Here is a 17,567-nt window from a genome sequence, read left to right as displayed (position 1 = left end):
AAACAAGATCTAGATCTATGAAAGGTGTAAGTAAGTGGTTATGTTGGTGTTGTAAGTGGTTATTTTATAAGAGCGCGACCCGGGTTTCAATTGAGTAATCATCATCATTAGTATGAGATGATGATTACTCATTGAAACCCGGGTCGTGCTCTTATAAAATAAGTGGTATAAGTAACTGTCTATATCCAGGATATAATACAATCGTCTTAAATATAATGCCCAAATAAAAGATAAGCATCTCCCATGACATTTGGTGACTCCTATATGATAATATATGGTATAGTGAAAATTTTTCAGCGTACCATATCCAAGCTTTATCGACAAAATGAGAAATCTGTAAGGCTGCAATGACACTTTTTCTGTCCAGGAAATCACCAATTTCAAATTTCACCCCTTCAGCAATTAGCAGAAGACAAGCAATTACAATGTTCTCCCTTTGAAAAATAATATCACTTCATCATGGCAATTAAAAAGACCATCATCTTTGTCATCATCTCATTTAATTACATTATCCTATGGTAACAATTCCCACTACATGTATCAACCAAATGCTTTTCCATGTTTCTTCCACCACCTCCCAACATTGGTTCTTGTGCTCAGTGCTATCCTTACATTCTGCAATTTCTTTAACTTTCCCTTTTTTTAAACCGTACTTCTCTGATTTTTCCTGGGCATTTCGAATGCAGGCCACACAAAATAGTCTGAAAATTTTCAACCACATCTCCTCAATCACCATAATGTTCTAAATTCATGACAGAGAATCTTCAAATCATGTTACCATTTCTCACATAAAATCGAAATTTTAATTCCAGCATCCGATAGACAACCCGACAAGAATATAGAAATTCTAGAAAATATTTATTATTATTCCAATGGTAGGTACCATTTCAACGGAAAATTAAGAGCTTACTAAAACATTGATGAGTACTCCAAACTAATTAGTGATACTACAAAAGTGTGCAACAAAAGAAGAAAGATGGGTTAATGCTGAGTAATGTCCTGTGAGGCTCAGTTGGTGATACAATCTATAGATGATAACATCTATGGATTAAACTAAGGTACTAAATTTTAAAAACTCTTACACTGAAATTTCAGAGTTATTTATTATTGATGAAAAAATTATACGACAAAAATATAAAACATTTGGAATTGAAATGAAAATCAAGATAAGTGATCATTGAGTGAGTATCTACACATTCCCAATTCAAGGATCACCACTCCACATTCTTCAACATAGGAGCACATGAACCGGGTTGAAGATCTGGCAGGCAACTCCCCAGGTAAAGAGAAATTCTACACTCCAATTGTCCTGAGAAAGACTCCCACCAAGTAATGTGTGCAATCTTTTCTACCTCCTTGTCCAGTAACCTTCTGAGCACCATCTCTCTTAATGAAGAATCCAGAAGTTTGGTCATTGGGGTGCATTATGTTTCGGTAGTTTCCTCTAGAAAAGAGAATTTGTTATGAGAATATGACTTACCTCCAAATGAGAATTCAGATATTCATTAGAATAAATGATCTCTGATGAAGGTGTACCTATACCACAAAAATAAAATCGTAGAAAATCATTTCACAAGGCATTGATTACTGCTGCCTATTGAAGTTCAACAAGGTAATATGTAGTGACCACGATATTATGAAAAATTATTTTTCTCCATAAATACATAGAAGTTTTATAAGCACAATTAATACACAATGCAATTTTTTCCTATGAATACGCATTGAAATTAGTAAAACACTCTTTACACAAGGAAAGGAATATTAAATGAATTTTTTTGTAATTACTGGTGATATTTTTAGAGAAACAACAACTAAAATGGAATCAGGGCAAATTCTCACCACCTGAGGAAAAACTTTGGCAAGACCTATAAATGTAAGATTTTACACTTTCCCGGCGAACTACATGTAAAAACTCTTCACGGGATACCGCGCGGGTAAGATTATATGAGAGCGCCGACGTTTTTCTGGTACCGACTCGCTACCCATTCTCACGGCTACTGACAGAAAATTTGAAGTGACCGTTGAAGCGCAGCATTAGGAGGGGCGGGATTGGTCGAGTCCCTTGTTGTCATGGAGGACCATGGACCAGCAAAGACTTAGCTCTGGCAAGCATAACTCTTTTAAGAGTTCTATTCCAAGAGCTGCTGATCGAATATCCCGTGTCTCTGTTTACATTCTTATTCTCAAGTCTTATTTCAATAGCCTCTTTGGTTATACAATCCCAGAATTGATTTGATCGCCGTAAAACTCTGGTGTCATCCCACCGTATTTTATGGTCCTCATCAAGGCTATGCTCGATTATGGCTGATTTTTCCGGTTGACTAAGTCGGAAATGCCTTTGATGTTCTTTGAGACGAGTAGATATTGTTCGCCCAGTCTCCCCCACGTAGACATTACCTCACTCACAGGGGATTTTATAAACTCCAGGAGTCATAAAGCCAATTGGATCTTTTACACAAACGAGGCGGTCTCTTAAACTTGTCATACGTCGATGGATGGTTTCAATATTATACCTCCTCAAAACCCTAGAAATTTTGCCCGATACCGTAGAAATATAGGGTAAAAAGGCCCTGGCTGTTGGTTTAGGCTGATCTTCCTTCATTACCGAGCCCTTTGCAGTTTCTGAGGATTTTCTGAAGGCCAAAGAGATCTGCTGCTCTCCATACCCATTCTGGCGGAAGGTATTCTTAAGATAGTCCAACTCCAAAGGAAGACTCTCCGCATCGGAAATTGCTCTCGCACGATTTATCAGGGTGGAAAGAACAGCTTCACGTTGAGAAGGATGATGGTGACTATGGCCATTGAGGTACAGATCTGTATGTGTGGGTTTACGAAAGACACTATGACTCAGTTTGCCATTTTCTTTCCAATGGACAAGGACATCTTATTATTCCGCTTGAAAATCTTGAACATTGAAAGCATTAAGAGGTAGCATGTATTCAGACTGTCCCATTAATCGTGCTTCATTGCTGACCTCCGATTTTAATTCAATCCTTATCAACCTTGGTGGACAAGAATCAAGAAAGGCAATCTTATTATTCCGCTCTATCTCCATAGTGAACTTGATGTTCGCGTGTTGGTCGTTCACATGGTCCAAAAAAAAGTGTGAAGAGTGTCTAATCCATGAGGCCATATTATGAAGGTGTCATCAACATATCTTAGGAAGCATTTAGGGCGTAACGGAGCAGATGAAAGGGCTCTCTCTTCAAAATCTTGCATATAAAAGTTGGCAATGGCTGGTGACAAAGCGGATCCCATTGCAACTCCATCTGCCATTTCGTAGAAACTACCGTTGTATTTAAAAAAAGGTGGATGTAAGCGTATGATGGAATAACATTACCGTCCCACTGTCAAATTTCTCCTCCAGAAGTTTGAACGTATCAGCTAAAGGAACCCGTGTGAACAAAGAAACAACATGCTGACCATGATATCCGTCTTCTCCAAAGTGAGCTTTTCCAAGATCCCCACAAAATGCGATGAGTTTTTTATGTGGTGTTCACAAACACCTACAAGTGGAGACAAAATGTCAGCAAGGTACCTACTTAGCCAATTTATAAGTGGGAGATCCAATAGCACTCACAATAGGTTGTAAAGGAACACCTTCCTCGTGAATTTTCGGTAGTCCATACAGTCTGGGAGGTGCCGGAGCATGAGGATAAATAATTTTGGCTACTTCTTCAGAAATGCCTGACTTTTTAATTAAAGACATGGTCTTCCTCGTAATTGAGTCCGTAGGATCACCTATTCAGTTTTGTTGATGATGGAATTATGGATTTTAAATGGACCACCATGTACATTTTATCAAAAGAAGCATTTGATCCAGCCTGAAAAAGTTTCTGTATCTGTATGGTGTGTTCAAAAAGATCCTCCAGCAGCTTCTGTATGAATACAGTTAACATTCAGTGATAAGAAAATAACTTTTTCAAGATTTGAAAAAGATTTTTCATTTTATGGCATGTTTTTGACATGGCACACTGTAATTTTATTGTAGCGGAATGGTAACACATTGGTCTAAATGATGATTTTTTTAAAATGCATTTACAAGAGTCAACAGTATTTTATGAATGCCGTGATAAACATTTATCCTATTTTCACATATTTCATGTTAGGCATTTGGAATAGCCATGAAGACAAGGACAAATATTTTAAATGAAACATTGGAATTACAATATACATCTATATTTTCTTACGGCAATAGGGAAAGGACGACGTTGAATTAGCAAATCAAATTTTGACCAAATAAAGTTTTTGAAGAAATTTGAGGAACATATTCTTACCTTGTAGGCATAATTTGGGCAATCCACTTTTTTAGGAGAGGAATCACCAATGGGCCGTGTTTGTTTCCTTTCCGATGATTCATTAATGAGCCCTGATGGACAGTCTGGTTGAACACGGCTAGTTTCTCCACCTACTTTCGGCGGAGATGAGTGATAGTCCACTGGAGAACCCTGGATTCCCGATGCATGGACACCCACGTCACATTTTTCGCAGGTTGGAGCAGACAAACTTGCTTCGAGATCCGGTGGGCAACTCCCCACGTAAGGAGGAACCCTACACTCCATTTGTCCTAAGAAACGTTCCCGCCAAGTAAAGTGTGGAATCTTTGCTGCCACCTTGTCCAGCAACCTCCAGAGCAGCGTCTCTCTTAGAGCAAAATCTGGAAGTTTGCACAGGCACTCAAACAATGGCCCATGCTGTAACTCCTCCCACATCACAGTTAACATGACTTCCACAGTAGGGATGTATTCTCCCTCAACTGATCGCTCGATTTGCGACTTGAGTTTGCAGTACCTCCGGAAAAGGATCTGCCTTATCTCTGGTGGATGTCTCATGGAGAGTAATCTTGAGGCTTCGTTGATCCTATCCATCCCACACGGTTCCATCCTTTGGCCTGGAACTCTGTTAGTCTCCGGGATTTCCATCGGTGGTGTATGCTACATAGCCAAGCAGAAGGAGGCAAAGAATGTAAGAAAGCTATAGTTAAAACTTTGCAAATTCCATGAAATATCCTGCAAGAGAATATTTCAATCGAAGCACTGCACTAAACAGGTAATTTTGAAACAAGGAACAAATGCAGATGAAGAGTTTTACATATATTCAGACTACCTATAATTGGCCTTTAAACAAGGCATATGCCTTGGGCGGAACTGGGTCTCCGAATCTCCCAAATGACATCCAGCTATGTCACCAATAACTAACAACAAACCATGCCAACTCATCTTTCAAAGCATACCTGACTGGCATTAGGGGTATCTGGGATCGAATCCCTGTTGACTTTTATATTTATTCATGGGTAAAATCATCCTTGGTGCACGAAATTTTTAAATTGTTTCCTCCAGAACAGATATAGAGAATATCTTCAAAGAATATGTCTTTACGTCAATAGTTACTTTAGATATTCATCAGAGTAAATGATCTCTGATGAAATGAGTATACATAACCCAACATAAAATGAAAGGAAATCATTTCACAAAACATTTATTACTCTCCCAATTGAAGTTCATCAAGGTAACGCATAGTGAGGAAGATATCATAAAAAAATATTTTTCACCATACAAGCTTTAAAAACACGATAAATACACGATGTATTTTTTCTTATGAATACGCATTAAAATTAGCAAAACATACTTTATACAAGAAAAGGGTGAATCAAAAGAAATGTTTTGGAATTATTCATTATATTTTTGGAGAAATGACTACTGAATTGGAATCAGGGCAGATTCTCACCACCTGAAGAAAAACTTTGGCTACACCTATTTTGCGCTGTTAACAATGTAATCATGAATCATAAATTTACTACTGAGAACATTTTACCAGAGGAAGCAATTGATCAGGCATCACGAAAAAGTTCCTGTCTCTGTATGATTGTTTCAGAAAGGTCCTTCTCCAGTTTTTAATATGAATACGATTAACAATTGAAGAAGAGGATATGTTACTTTTTTAAGAATAAAAAATTCTTTTTATAGTATGGAATTATTTTCACATGGCAAACTGTACTTTGATTTGAGCAGAACAGTTGGAGATTGTTATAAAAGATGAATTACAAAAATGCCATTATGAGAGTGAAAACATTATTTTCTAAATTCAGTGATAAACATTTATCCTATTCTAATGTGTTACCTGATGGGTGTTTGGAATACCCTTAATGACATTAAAAAATATTTTAAATGAAACATTGGAAGAACAACATACATCTACATTGTCCTTACTGCTGTGGGAAAACGTAAACACAAATTACAGTATACTTTCGTTATTACGAAGTTCACGGGACCGAAAAACTGAGGTTCATAATAATGAAGTTCGTATGAACGTTTCATTCAGGAATCGTCGGAAAAAACCGTATGTTATAAACGCGATTAAATTACGAGGAAATATATATAAATAGGAAAATTCGTTTCTGTTTCGGCATAGGGCAGCGTTGCCAGGTAAGAAAGAGAAACGCCTAAAAAGGGCTCCGTGAAGAAAGGATACGGAAAGGACGACGAGCGCGAAGGACCCAGTGGAAGAATCACTTGTTTTGGGGATTTGAAGAAAGGGTATGTTTTAGTGCATCAGGCTTATTTCGCTGCTCTATATGCATTTGAAAACGTCGTATGACTGGGTGATGGTGTGCGGTGCGTTTGGGGGTTAGCGATTGGCTGCAAACCGTGCTGGCGCAGGGTTATCCGCACCTCCTATTGTGCTGTCATCGGACAACCCTTGCAGGGCCGAACTGTATGCAAGGCATCGAGGAGTACGGTTATCCTGCGGAATGCAACACTTCATAACAACTGTGCGCTATCTCACGATTGTGAGGAACTGATCTAGCTGGGCGTGCAACGCAGACGGAACAGAAAAAAATCGCTCCCCACGGCAAGGAACAACAGGTGTCGCTGAACAGTTCCTAACTTCACACCGGATTCAATGATACTTTGCTCTGATTATGCCCAGAGTACGTTTTCCTCTATGCCGCACCGCGTAGAAACGGCAAAATCTAAAGGTGCCAAAATTGAAATTTGAAATTTTAGAATGCTGGCATCTCTGAAAGTTCATAAATCGAATGTGCGTAGGCAGAGAACTAACTGTACACCAATTTTACGAACTGTAATGAGTCTGTCAGTATGATTCCCCAGGAATGAAACTTATTATATGACGTTGTGTGTATGGTGAAAAAAGAACCATAAATGACGCTCTTGGTCACAGTACACAAGGAGAACTTACGCGTGGCGTGATAATTATAACTTAGTGTAGTAAATATCCATTTAAATGCCATAGCTTATGCCTGGAACTTCTTAAAGTTCATTTTGTAACCGCCGGGACCGGGACTGAGGTTCGCAATTTCGTAAAAACGAAATTTTCGTAATGTTTCTTTTCCTATACCTTGGATAGGCCTTTTGGTCGGGACCAACAATTTGCTTCGTAAAAACGTTGTTCGTATTAACGAGAGTTTACTATGTGAAGAGTTAATCAAATTTTGACCAAATAAAGTTATGGTAGAAATGTGAGGAATATATTCTTACCCTGTAAGCATAAGTTGAGTAGTCTGCTCTTGGTGGAGAGGAATCACCAATGGGACGTGATTGTTGTGTTTCCGATGATTCATTGACGAGCCCTGATGAACAGTTTGGTTGAGCACGGCTAATTTCACCACATACTTTCTGCTGGGGCGACTGATATTCCACTAAAGAACCACGCATTCCCGTTGCATGGACATCTACGCCGCATTTTTTGCAGGGTGGAGCTGACAAACTGGGTTTGAGATCTGGCAGGCCAACGTAATGAGGAACCCTGCACTCCATTTGTCCTAAGAAACATTCCCGCCGAGTAATGTGTGCTATCTTTGCTACCACCATCTGTAAGTATCTCCAGAGCAATGTCTCTCTAAAAGCAAAATCTGGAAGTTTGCGCAGGATTTCATACGCTGGCCCATGCTGTACTTCCTCCCAAATCAAAGTTAACATGACTTCCACTGTAGGGATGTATTCTCCCTTGATTGATCGCTCGATTTGCGACTTGAGTTTGTAGTACTTCTGGAAAAGGATCTGCCTTATCTCTGGTGGATGTCTCATGGAGAGTAAGCTTAAGGCTTCCTTGAGCCTATCCATCCCACGTGGTTCCATCCTTTGGCCTGGAACTCTGTTGGTTTCTGGGATTTCCATCGGTGGTGTATGCTACATAGCCGGGCAGAAGGAGGCAAAGAATGTAAGAAAGCGATAATTAAAACTTTCCAAATTCAATGAAATATTTCCACCAAGAGAATATTTCAATCAAAGCACTGCACTAAACAGGTATTTTTGAACCTATTGGTTCAAAAATGAGGAAAGAATGCAGATGGAGAGTTATACATATGTTCCGACTACGTAATTTGCCTCAAAACAAAGCACATGCCGTGAGCACCACTGGATCTCCAAATCTCCCCAATGACTTCCAGCTATGTCACCAGTTACTAACAACAAACCTTGTCAACTCATCTTTCATAGCACACCTGACTGGCATTAGGGGTATTTGGGATCGAATGCCTGTTGAGTTTTATATTTATACCATAAATATTGTTTGGTATACCATAATAATGTTTCTTAAATGGACGACTGTGAACATTTTACAAAATAAAGCAATTGAGGCATAACGTTAAAGTTTCTTTCTCTGCGGAGTGGGTTTAGAAATGTCCTCCTAGTGTTCTAACTAAGAATACGATTAACACTTGCAGCAAAGATAATATTAATTTGTTAAGGTTTAAAAAGATTTTTTAATGGCACTTTTTTCACATGGGGCACTGTAATTTCATTATAGCGGAACCGTCGGATAAAGGTCGAAAATATGATTTTAAAAAAATGCAATTAAAGGTGACACAACTGTATTTTATAATTGCCCTGATAAACATTTCTCCTATTCCCACATATTTCGTGCTGGGCATTTGGTTTGTTCTTGAAGACATTGAAAAATGTTTGAAATTAAATATTAGAACGACTATACATCTACATTTTCCTCCCCATGGTAGTTAAACGATGACAAAAAGCATATAAAGAGCAAATGAAATTTTTACTAAATAAAGTGATTCAAATAGTTTGAAGAACAATTTCTTACCGTGCAGACATAATTTGGGCAATCCGCCATCGTAGGAGAGGAATCACCATTGGGCAATGTTTGTTTCGTTTCCAATGGTTCACTGATGAGCCCTGACGAATGGCCTGGTTGACAACGGCTAGTTTCTCCACATACTTTCGGCGGAGACAAGTGATGGTCCACTGGGTAACCCTGCATTCCCATTGCACGGAAATCCGCCCCAAATTCTTCACAGGTTGGAGCAGACAAACTTGGTTCGAGATCCGCCGGGCAACTCCCCATGTAAGGAGGAACCCTACACTCCATTTGTCCTAAGAAACGTTCCCGCCGAGTAAAGTGTGCTATCTTTGCTACCACCTTGTCCAGCAACTTCAAGAGCAATGTCTCTCTAAAAGCAAAATCTGGAGGTTTGCACAGGCACTCATACGATGGCCCATGCTCTAACTCCTCCCACATAAAAGTTAACATTGCTTCCACGGTAGGGATGTATTCTCCCTCAATTGATCGCTCGATTTGCGACTTGAGTTTGCAGTACCTCCGGAAAAGGATCTGCCTTATCTCTGGTGGATGTCTCATGGAGAGTAATCTTGAGGCTTCGTTGATCCTATCCATCCCACACGGTTCCATCCTTTGGCCTGGACCTCTGTTAGTCTCCGGGATTTCCATCGGTGGTGTATGCTACGTAGCCGTGCAGAAGGAGGCAAAGAATGTTTGAAAGCAATGGTTAAAACTTTTCAAATTCCATGAAATATTTCTTGCTAGAGAATATTTCAATTGAACCACTGCACTAAACAGGTAATTTTGAACCAAGGAACAAATGCAGATGAAGAGTTATACGTATATTCCGACTACGTAATTTGCCTTTAAACAAAGCATAGTCCTTGGGTGGAACTGGATCTCTGGTTCCCCCAAATGACGTCCAGCTATGTCACCAGTCAGGGGCGGATCCAGGATTTTTTTCTGGGAGGGGCACAAGCAAGGCCGTATCCAGGATTTTGTTCTGGGTGGGGCACAAGGATACCTCGCAATACAAAACGAATGCAATGATAATGGGACCGTATTAAAAATCTTGCATATTTTTGAGGGTCTGGGGCAGTGGCGGCTCGTGAGTCAAATGCTAGGGGGGGCGCACTCCACCGGGGGGTCATAATTTTTTAATATTTCGTGTATTTTATTAAGTTTTTACGGCAATCTAGGAATTAAATTCTGTGATGCCATACGTTCCGTTTTTTTCAACAAAAATACCTAGTTTTCCTAATAAAGCTTGATCAATAAATACTAAATGCAGTAGACTCTCGGTCATACGGATCGGCTTAGTCCGGACTCTCGATGATACTGATCAATGATCTTGAAGAATAAAAATATATTTGCTGCGATATTTTGCAAATACAAACGAAAATACGTAACTTTAGGTTTTAGCGTCTACATTCTTCGTGCGGATATGCCCGCAATACACTTCTATTGTTCGTTTTGCAATCATAATGCGTTATTTGTCAAATCTATACAATATTTGCAATGATTTAGGTAGCAATGACACTTGTAACATCTGAGGGAGGAGAGTGCCACTGACTTCCACTAGGCAACAAACACTACTAGAATGCGCGCGCTTTGCTATTGCAGATGTAAACTTTGATGGCGGTGTTCGCGTTGCTTCTTGAATACAGTATGATTTAAAATCAACAATTAAACATTTCTCACACATTTTTAATAAAATATGAAATACTCACAGGCCTTTAGTTATATTGCAAAAGTCCATCCGTCTTTCATTTTGTCCAGTAAAGTGATCAATTACCCGTTCGTTGAAATCAGCGCTGGACAACAATTTCTTTCTGATTGAACACATGGCAAGGGCACTAGTCTATAAATAATCAAGGGACGACACAAAATAGGCCGACGAAAAATACGACCAAAAAGAACAAGGTGCCTGGACACAGAATTGGGACAATTTTTCCCTATATTTCCCTTAAAAAAACGAGCACTATTGATTAATTCAAAATTGTCTTCTTGAATGTACACACAGCACTAAGAAACTTCTTAATCGGCAATTACGCACAATTAACTCCTCGAAAATGATGTCTGAACTCATTTCACTCCGTTCTTTCCGAGAGTCTTGCCGTTACTATAAGGACGACTCAAGGGAGATAGAAGTCGTGGTCCACTAATGCTGATTCAGCTGAGGGACGAATTTAAGGTCAGCAAAGGCATTCAAGCAAACAAAGGACGTCACTGACCATCTCCTTGAGTCTAAGATTCATATGTGGTAAACACACGAGACGCCAACGGGTCGCATTTGGAATAACCGTGTCTTCGAAATCATTGCCATGATATAATAGAAAATAAGTTCTAGATCGTAAAAGAAGACGACTCGACTGAGCCACAGATGGGAGCTGTAAGGATTTCCGCACTGATATGAACTCTTCGAGGCCACTTAAATCAGACCCAAGTGGGCATTTTCCGTCAGACAGCTACCGCTCTGCCACTGAGGAATTAGGTGAACATGAACTAATACAACAAGGACGGCTAGAAAAATGATGAACCTACACACAAAAGGTGCATTGTACGCGGCACTTCATGACATTAATGGAATGACTCTATTTAAAGTCGCGCTTAACGATTTAAATCATATTTAATCCTTCACCCTATCACGCACGCAACTATTTCTTAAATTATAAATCAGTGGGAATGTTAACTGATTTTTCCTAATACTGCAGGTCTTTTGATAAATTTATCTGAAAAATAGGTACCGCATTTCTAATCATCGGGAAGATATGAATACATTGTTAAGGCCTAAATATTATAATATTAGTTTCCCCAAGGTTCTTGAAATTCGTAATCATAACAGAACTGTGTCAAATACTCGAGAATAGTTTTCCTTCATCAATACGGCCTTTAACTGGTTGGATTTTATGTGTTCCGGGATTCAAACACCAAAAAACGCAAGCATAATGGGATAATTTATTTACTGTAGCAATACCTACCAGTAATTAAAAATTTAAATCGTATAACTACACCCAGTACAGTGACCATTCTGATTCCGTAGGTCCCTTTTCTGTGGCAGCACCAAGTAGACGCCAGATTATACGCCCGCCGGCCTGCGCAGCGATGTCAACTCACTCGTCGCTCTGCGCATTTTCGGACGACGTCCCAAGACATCCATAAGACGCAACGTTAGACGCGTCATAGCACCAGCGGCCCCCACCACTACCACTCTCCATATGACTGTATGGGGATGGATTGGGACGTTCTGGCCAGCGCCCCACGGCTACAAATACGAACTTCTCGCGCTATTTCTTTTAGTGTTTTTCCAACACTTTCGATGTATGGGACTGAAAAAACGCTTTGATTAATCAGATGAATAATTATAAATTAATGGATATTTATTTTTTTTACTTTTTCAAATATTTGGGAGGGGCGGCGTCCGAGAGTCCTTATGGGCAAGCCGCCACTGGTCTGGGGGGGCACGTGCCCCCGTGCCCCCCCCCCCCTGGATCCACCTATGTCACCAGTTATCAACAACAAAACTTGCCAACTCATCTTTCATAGCATAACTGACTAGCATTCGGGAAGTCCGGGATCAAATCCCTGATGACAGTGGAAACAACTATATGGGCAGAGCCCCCCCAAAATGTTGTTATTAGTGGAAAGAGAAGATGTCAGGCTTGTCGATTTTACTGGAATGTCAAGTTATCAGGAGTTAAGTTTTCAGGGGTTTTAATGTTTAACATACGACTCTTCTAAAATGCTTTTAAAAATCTTTAAAACTCATTATATATCAAATTTCCTGAGGCAACAGCTCCAGTATGACCCCCCCCCTCCAATATTTTTATATAAGTTGGCATCCCTGCATGTTGATCGATATATTTATTCATGGGTAAAATCATTCTTGGTGCGCATAATATTTAAATTGTTTCCCCTAGAAAATAAATGGAGAATTAATTCTTAGAATATGTCTTTACCTCAAATGTGAATTTAGATATTAATTAGACTAAATGATCTCTGATGAAATGAGTATACATTACCCAACATAAAATGAAAGGAAATCATTTCACAAAATATTGATAACTCTCGAGAGTTTATAGAGGACTCAGAGAGGAATTATTTGTGATATTTTTGGAGAAACAACTACTGAATTGGAATCAGGGCAGATTCTCACCACCTGAGGAAAAATGTTTGCTGTTCATAATGGAATCATGGATCTTAAATGGACGACTGTGAACATTTTACCAAAGGAAGCAATTGAGACATTATGTTAAAGTTTCTTTCTCTGTGGAGTGGGTTCAGAAATTTCCTCTTATTGTTCTTAATAAGATTATGGTTAACAGTTGTACAAAAAAAGTTAATTTTTCGAGAATTGAAAAAAGATTTTTAATGGCACAGTTTTGACATGGCGCACTGTAATTTGATGATAGGGGAACAGTTGGACATAGGTAAAATATCATGTCAAAAATGCAATTGCAGGAGTCAAAACTGTATATTATATAATAGGGTAGTTTCCTTCATCAAAGAAAACGAAAGGCATTGATTGCAAATATATAACGAATGACTATACATCTACATTTCCCTATCCGCAGTACTTAAACGACGACACAAATTATATAGAGCAAATCAAATTTTACTAAATAAAGAGATTAAAGAAGTTTGAGGTACAATTTCTTACCATGTACGCATAGTTCAGGCAATCCGCTGTCGTACGAGAGGTATCACCAATGTGCCGTGATTGCTGCGTTTCCGAAGAGTTATCCATCCGTCCTGACGAACGGTTTTGTTTAACACGGCTGCTTTGACCACATTCATTTGGAGGAGACGCGTGATAATCCACTGAGGAATTACCAATGGGCCGTGATTGTAGCGTTTCCGATGATTCATTGATGAGCCCTGGCGAACGGTTTGGTTGAACACGGCTAGTTTCACCACATACTTTCAGCGGAGACGAGTGATAGTCCACTGGGGAACCCCGCATTCCCATTGCATGGTAATCCACCCCACATATCTCGCAGGTTGGATCAGAGAAACTGGGTTCGAGATTCGTCGGGCAACTCCCGACGTAAGGAGGAACCCTGCTCTCCATTTGTAATAAAAAACACTCCCGGCGAGTAATGTGTGCAATCTTTGCTACCACCTTATCCAGTAACCTCCAGAGCAATGTCTCTCTGAAAGCAGAATGCGAAAGTTTGCGCAGGCATTCATACGACGGCCCATTCTGTAATTCATCCCACATCAAAGTTAACATGGCCTCCACGGTAGGGACGTATTCTCCCTCGATTGATCGCTCGATTTGCGACTTGAGAGCGCCGTATGTCCGGAACAGGGACTGTCTTATCTCTAGTGGTCGTCTCATAGACAGTAATCTCGAGGCTTCCTTGAGCCTATCCATCCTACACTGTTCCATCCTTTGGCCTGGACACCTGTTGGTCCGATCCATCGAATGTCCTTCACGTCCGTGGGTCTCGGTGAATCCCTTCGGCGGGGAATTCTGCCTTTCCGGGCAAATGAGGGAGTAGAAAATAAGAAATTGACAGCTAAGTAATTCCAAATACTCTTTATGATACATGCTGAACATTATATTACTATAGCACTTCATTAAACACGTAACAAATAACTTACTCTTAACAAGTAAGATCTCGAAGCGGGGTAGGTCTTGAAATATATTCAAGGGAAATATTCCGCACTAATCAATACTTTTTACCGTGTATATCACTTCGCAAAGAATGTACTCTTTTTGGTTCACAACACTGATACAGCAGACTGTTTATAAATGCTGTCAGGGAAACAAATCCAAGAATTCGACCTTGAGCATTGTTGCGCGACTCAGTCGGCACCCCCGCTCAAGGGCGTACCCAGGATCATAATTAGGGGGGAGGGGAGCATAGCCATGTTCTAAGGGAAGGGGGGGGGCAAGCCATGGTCTAGGGGGGAGGGGCAAGCCATGGGATTTATGAGATTATTTCCTTGAAAAAATAGTTTTATTTTAGTTACAAATATTGTACTAATATACCTATATAATCTTTCGCTGGTTTAAAGAAAATTTGTTGAATACTTTCGTTTCAATAGGGTAGTTTCCTTCATCAAAGCAAATGAAAGAAAACGAAAGGCATTGATTGCGATTCGTTATACTCACCATTAGTGTATTCATAATATACAAATTATTTGGTTTTAGGAATCCCAGTTTAGACGAATATTAATGGTCAATTTAACCTCATTTGAAAAAGGCCAATTTGGCGTCCATGCGATGCCAATCCACGTGACGTCACAAGGACCTAGATGCTGTTCGAGTAGTCAGGAGTTCTACATCGTCTGAGATTTCCAATGCATGCATGGGGCACAGAGGTCAGGGAAACATGTCTTAATAATCACTTATTAAAACTGGCTACGGTCGGAAAGTTTTCATCGTTTGATAAGGTATTAATAATCCTTATTTAAGCCAAGCGCTACCGCAGCTAGCAGGGTGCTCTGCTACCTGCTAGCATCCTGCGCCGTATCAGCTGGTATCAGCGATCAAAGCCCCGCCCCAAGGTCACCTCACTTGCGGCAGCGGGAACCAGAACGACGTCACACACGTCCTGTGTGACGTCACCGATTGACGTCACTCGGGCTTTTCCCATCATTCATATTTAGTCGGCGCGTTTTCGCGCGCTTGAAATGTTCACTTTTCATTTTATCGCGAAAAATAGACATCGTCGTTTAAAAATCTAATAGCTTGAAATACGTATTCCAGGAGTAATAATCTTTCGATTTATCCAATAAAAAATAATAGGAAACCACCCTGTTAGACTGAAGTCTGTATCATTAGGCTGAAAAGAAGAATCCTGTTCTTACCTGCACCTCTCCTATTTTTTCTTGGTAAATAAAAATGATATCGGGCGGTTCTCGCGCCCCCTGACCCGCAATACACGGGGTGGGCAGTCGGGAACATGGCGTGATATGCGTAGCAGTCCGTTTGAGAGAGTGGATTTTCCCTAACTTTTGAGTGTAATGAACTCATTTATTATTTGCGGTGCCTTCATGCTACTTCTTCTGACGGTTTTATGCTACTCTTCTGACGGTTGTTTGCGAGGCAGCCGCGTGCGGACGACAGTATACCTAACGTTTTAGCTCCCCACCCCCCAGGCCCTATGTCCGTTATGGCTACCCCTGTGAGCACCCAGATTTTTTATTTCAGTTTGGACATGTGCAAATGTTTCCATTCAACAAATTGGGTTTTCCCAAATCCCCACACAGCACATCTTTGCCAGAGGACGTCCGCTGCGCGTCCGTCCGCGTCCTCTCAGTGTCCGCGGATTTTCAGGACAGCCAGAGGACATCCGCCGGCTGTCCTGGCCATCTGTCCGCACACTGTCCTATCTCGGATGTCCAGCGGACGTCCAGCTAGTGTCCCATTATGCAGGGTTTGGGAGTTTTGGTTTCCTCTTAAAACACTCACCTCCTCAAGGAGGAACTCCGAGAGAAAGTCTCGAGATCCTCCTCCGAGTAGGGAGTATAGGAGAAGGGAGAAAGAAAAAAAACTCTCTCTCGTTTCTGAAGCCAGAATACTTCCTCCCGATCGAGGAAGAGGAAATTTTTCGTGGAGGAAGAGATATTTTGAGGATTATTTTAGGTAACAAAATGTAATCCTCTTGTTGGAGTGTGGACTCTGGGAGGAAATTATAAACTATTTAACGAAAAAAAAATTTGACATTTTTACCGCTTCTATAGTTTAAGAACTACAAATGTACGCTATTTTTAAGTTTTATATTGTTTATAACAATTAATTAAGTTTAAACAAAGTTAGCAACAATTTAAGTAACATTTACGAGCGTTAAAAATTTCGATCGTGCCGTTTAAGCGATTGGCTCGCTCATTCCCAGTCTAGTGCTCATTGTCAGCATCAGTCTCCCTTCAGTATTCTTTGTCGAAGTTTGTGCCGAAGGTCATTCAGAGTGTAGTTGCCCATGGGCAGGAACTGCAGTTATGGATACGACGCAAGTGACTCGCCAAGATTTACGTAGTATGGTCTTGGCAAATAGATGGTGGTCCATGAAGCAGATGAAATCATTCGTATTAGAGTTTTTAGACAAAAAATGTTTTTTTTTGTTAGGAGACGAGAAATTAAAAACTTCGCTTGCGACCTTCGAAGGCCGCAAGCGGAGTTTTTGATCATTCGAAAAGTGTTTTTTCATCAATATTTTCGAAAGTGGGATGAGCGCTCCAAAGTCAATGGCAGATTTCTGCAGTTAAATAACATTTTGTTAAAACAGACAATAACACTTCCTTCATCTGTGCTAAAATGTCCTCGAGTCGGTGCACAATTATTAATTAACAATCCTAATAGTGAGTAAAATCCTTTTCAAGGAATTCCGGATGACCTAAATACCTGCATCTCAGTGATTTTGTGAGCTATTATCCCAATAGTACGGGGCGGCAATCGTGAATGTCGCGTTCAAGTTAACGCGCCCTACCGCTCAAAAGCAGCACTGCCTGCAGGGGGATAAGCGGAGGACCCGAGGCGCCGTAGGGTAACCGGACCAAGCATAGAGTTATTAAAGGAC

At 40.3% G+C, this 17,567-nt stretch overlaps 1 protein-coding gene across 3 annotated transcripts; it reads right to left on the bottom strand.

Moving 5' to 3' along the window:
• Nucleotides 1–1,091: 1,091 nt before the first annotated feature.
• Nucleotides 1,092–17,556, bottom strand: LOC124166558. Of its 3 annotated transcripts, none has more exons than XM_046544129.1 (6): nt 17,393–17,556; nt 13,700–14,519; nt 9,064–9,720; nt 7,500–8,150; nt 4,278–4,934; nt 1,092–1,444 (listed from the first exon to the last, which is right to left on the bottom strand). In XM_046544129.1, the coding sequence occupies exons 2-6, from the start codon at nt 14,462–14,464 to the stop codon at nt 1,412–1,414; spliced, it is 2,763 nt and encodes a 920-aa protein (XP_046400085.1). In that variant the 5' UTR covers nt 14,465–14,519; nt 17,393–17,556; the 3' UTR covers nt 1,092–1,411. The 3 variants fall into 3 exon arrangements, with proteins under 3 accessions (XP_046400085.1, XP_046400079.1, XP_046400092.1); XM_046544123.1 differs by lacking the exon at nt 17,393–17,556 and adding an exon at nt 14,647–14,818; XM_046544136.1 differs by lacking the exon at nt 17,393–17,556 and adding an exon at nt 14,647–14,818 and having other exon boundaries at nt 13,700–14,515.
• Nucleotides 17,557–17,567: the final 11 nt, after the last annotated feature.

This window comes from Ischnura elegans, chromosome 1, assembly GCF_921293095.1.
Source record: "Ischnura elegans chromosome 1, ioIscEleg1.1, whole genome shotgun sequence".
NCBI lineage: Eukaryota > Metazoa > Arthropoda > Insecta > Odonata > Coenagrionidae > Ischnura > Ischnura elegans.
The sequence above is the reverse complement of the archived record's forward strand: the minus strand, read 5'-3'. Positions and strand labels throughout refer to the sequence as shown.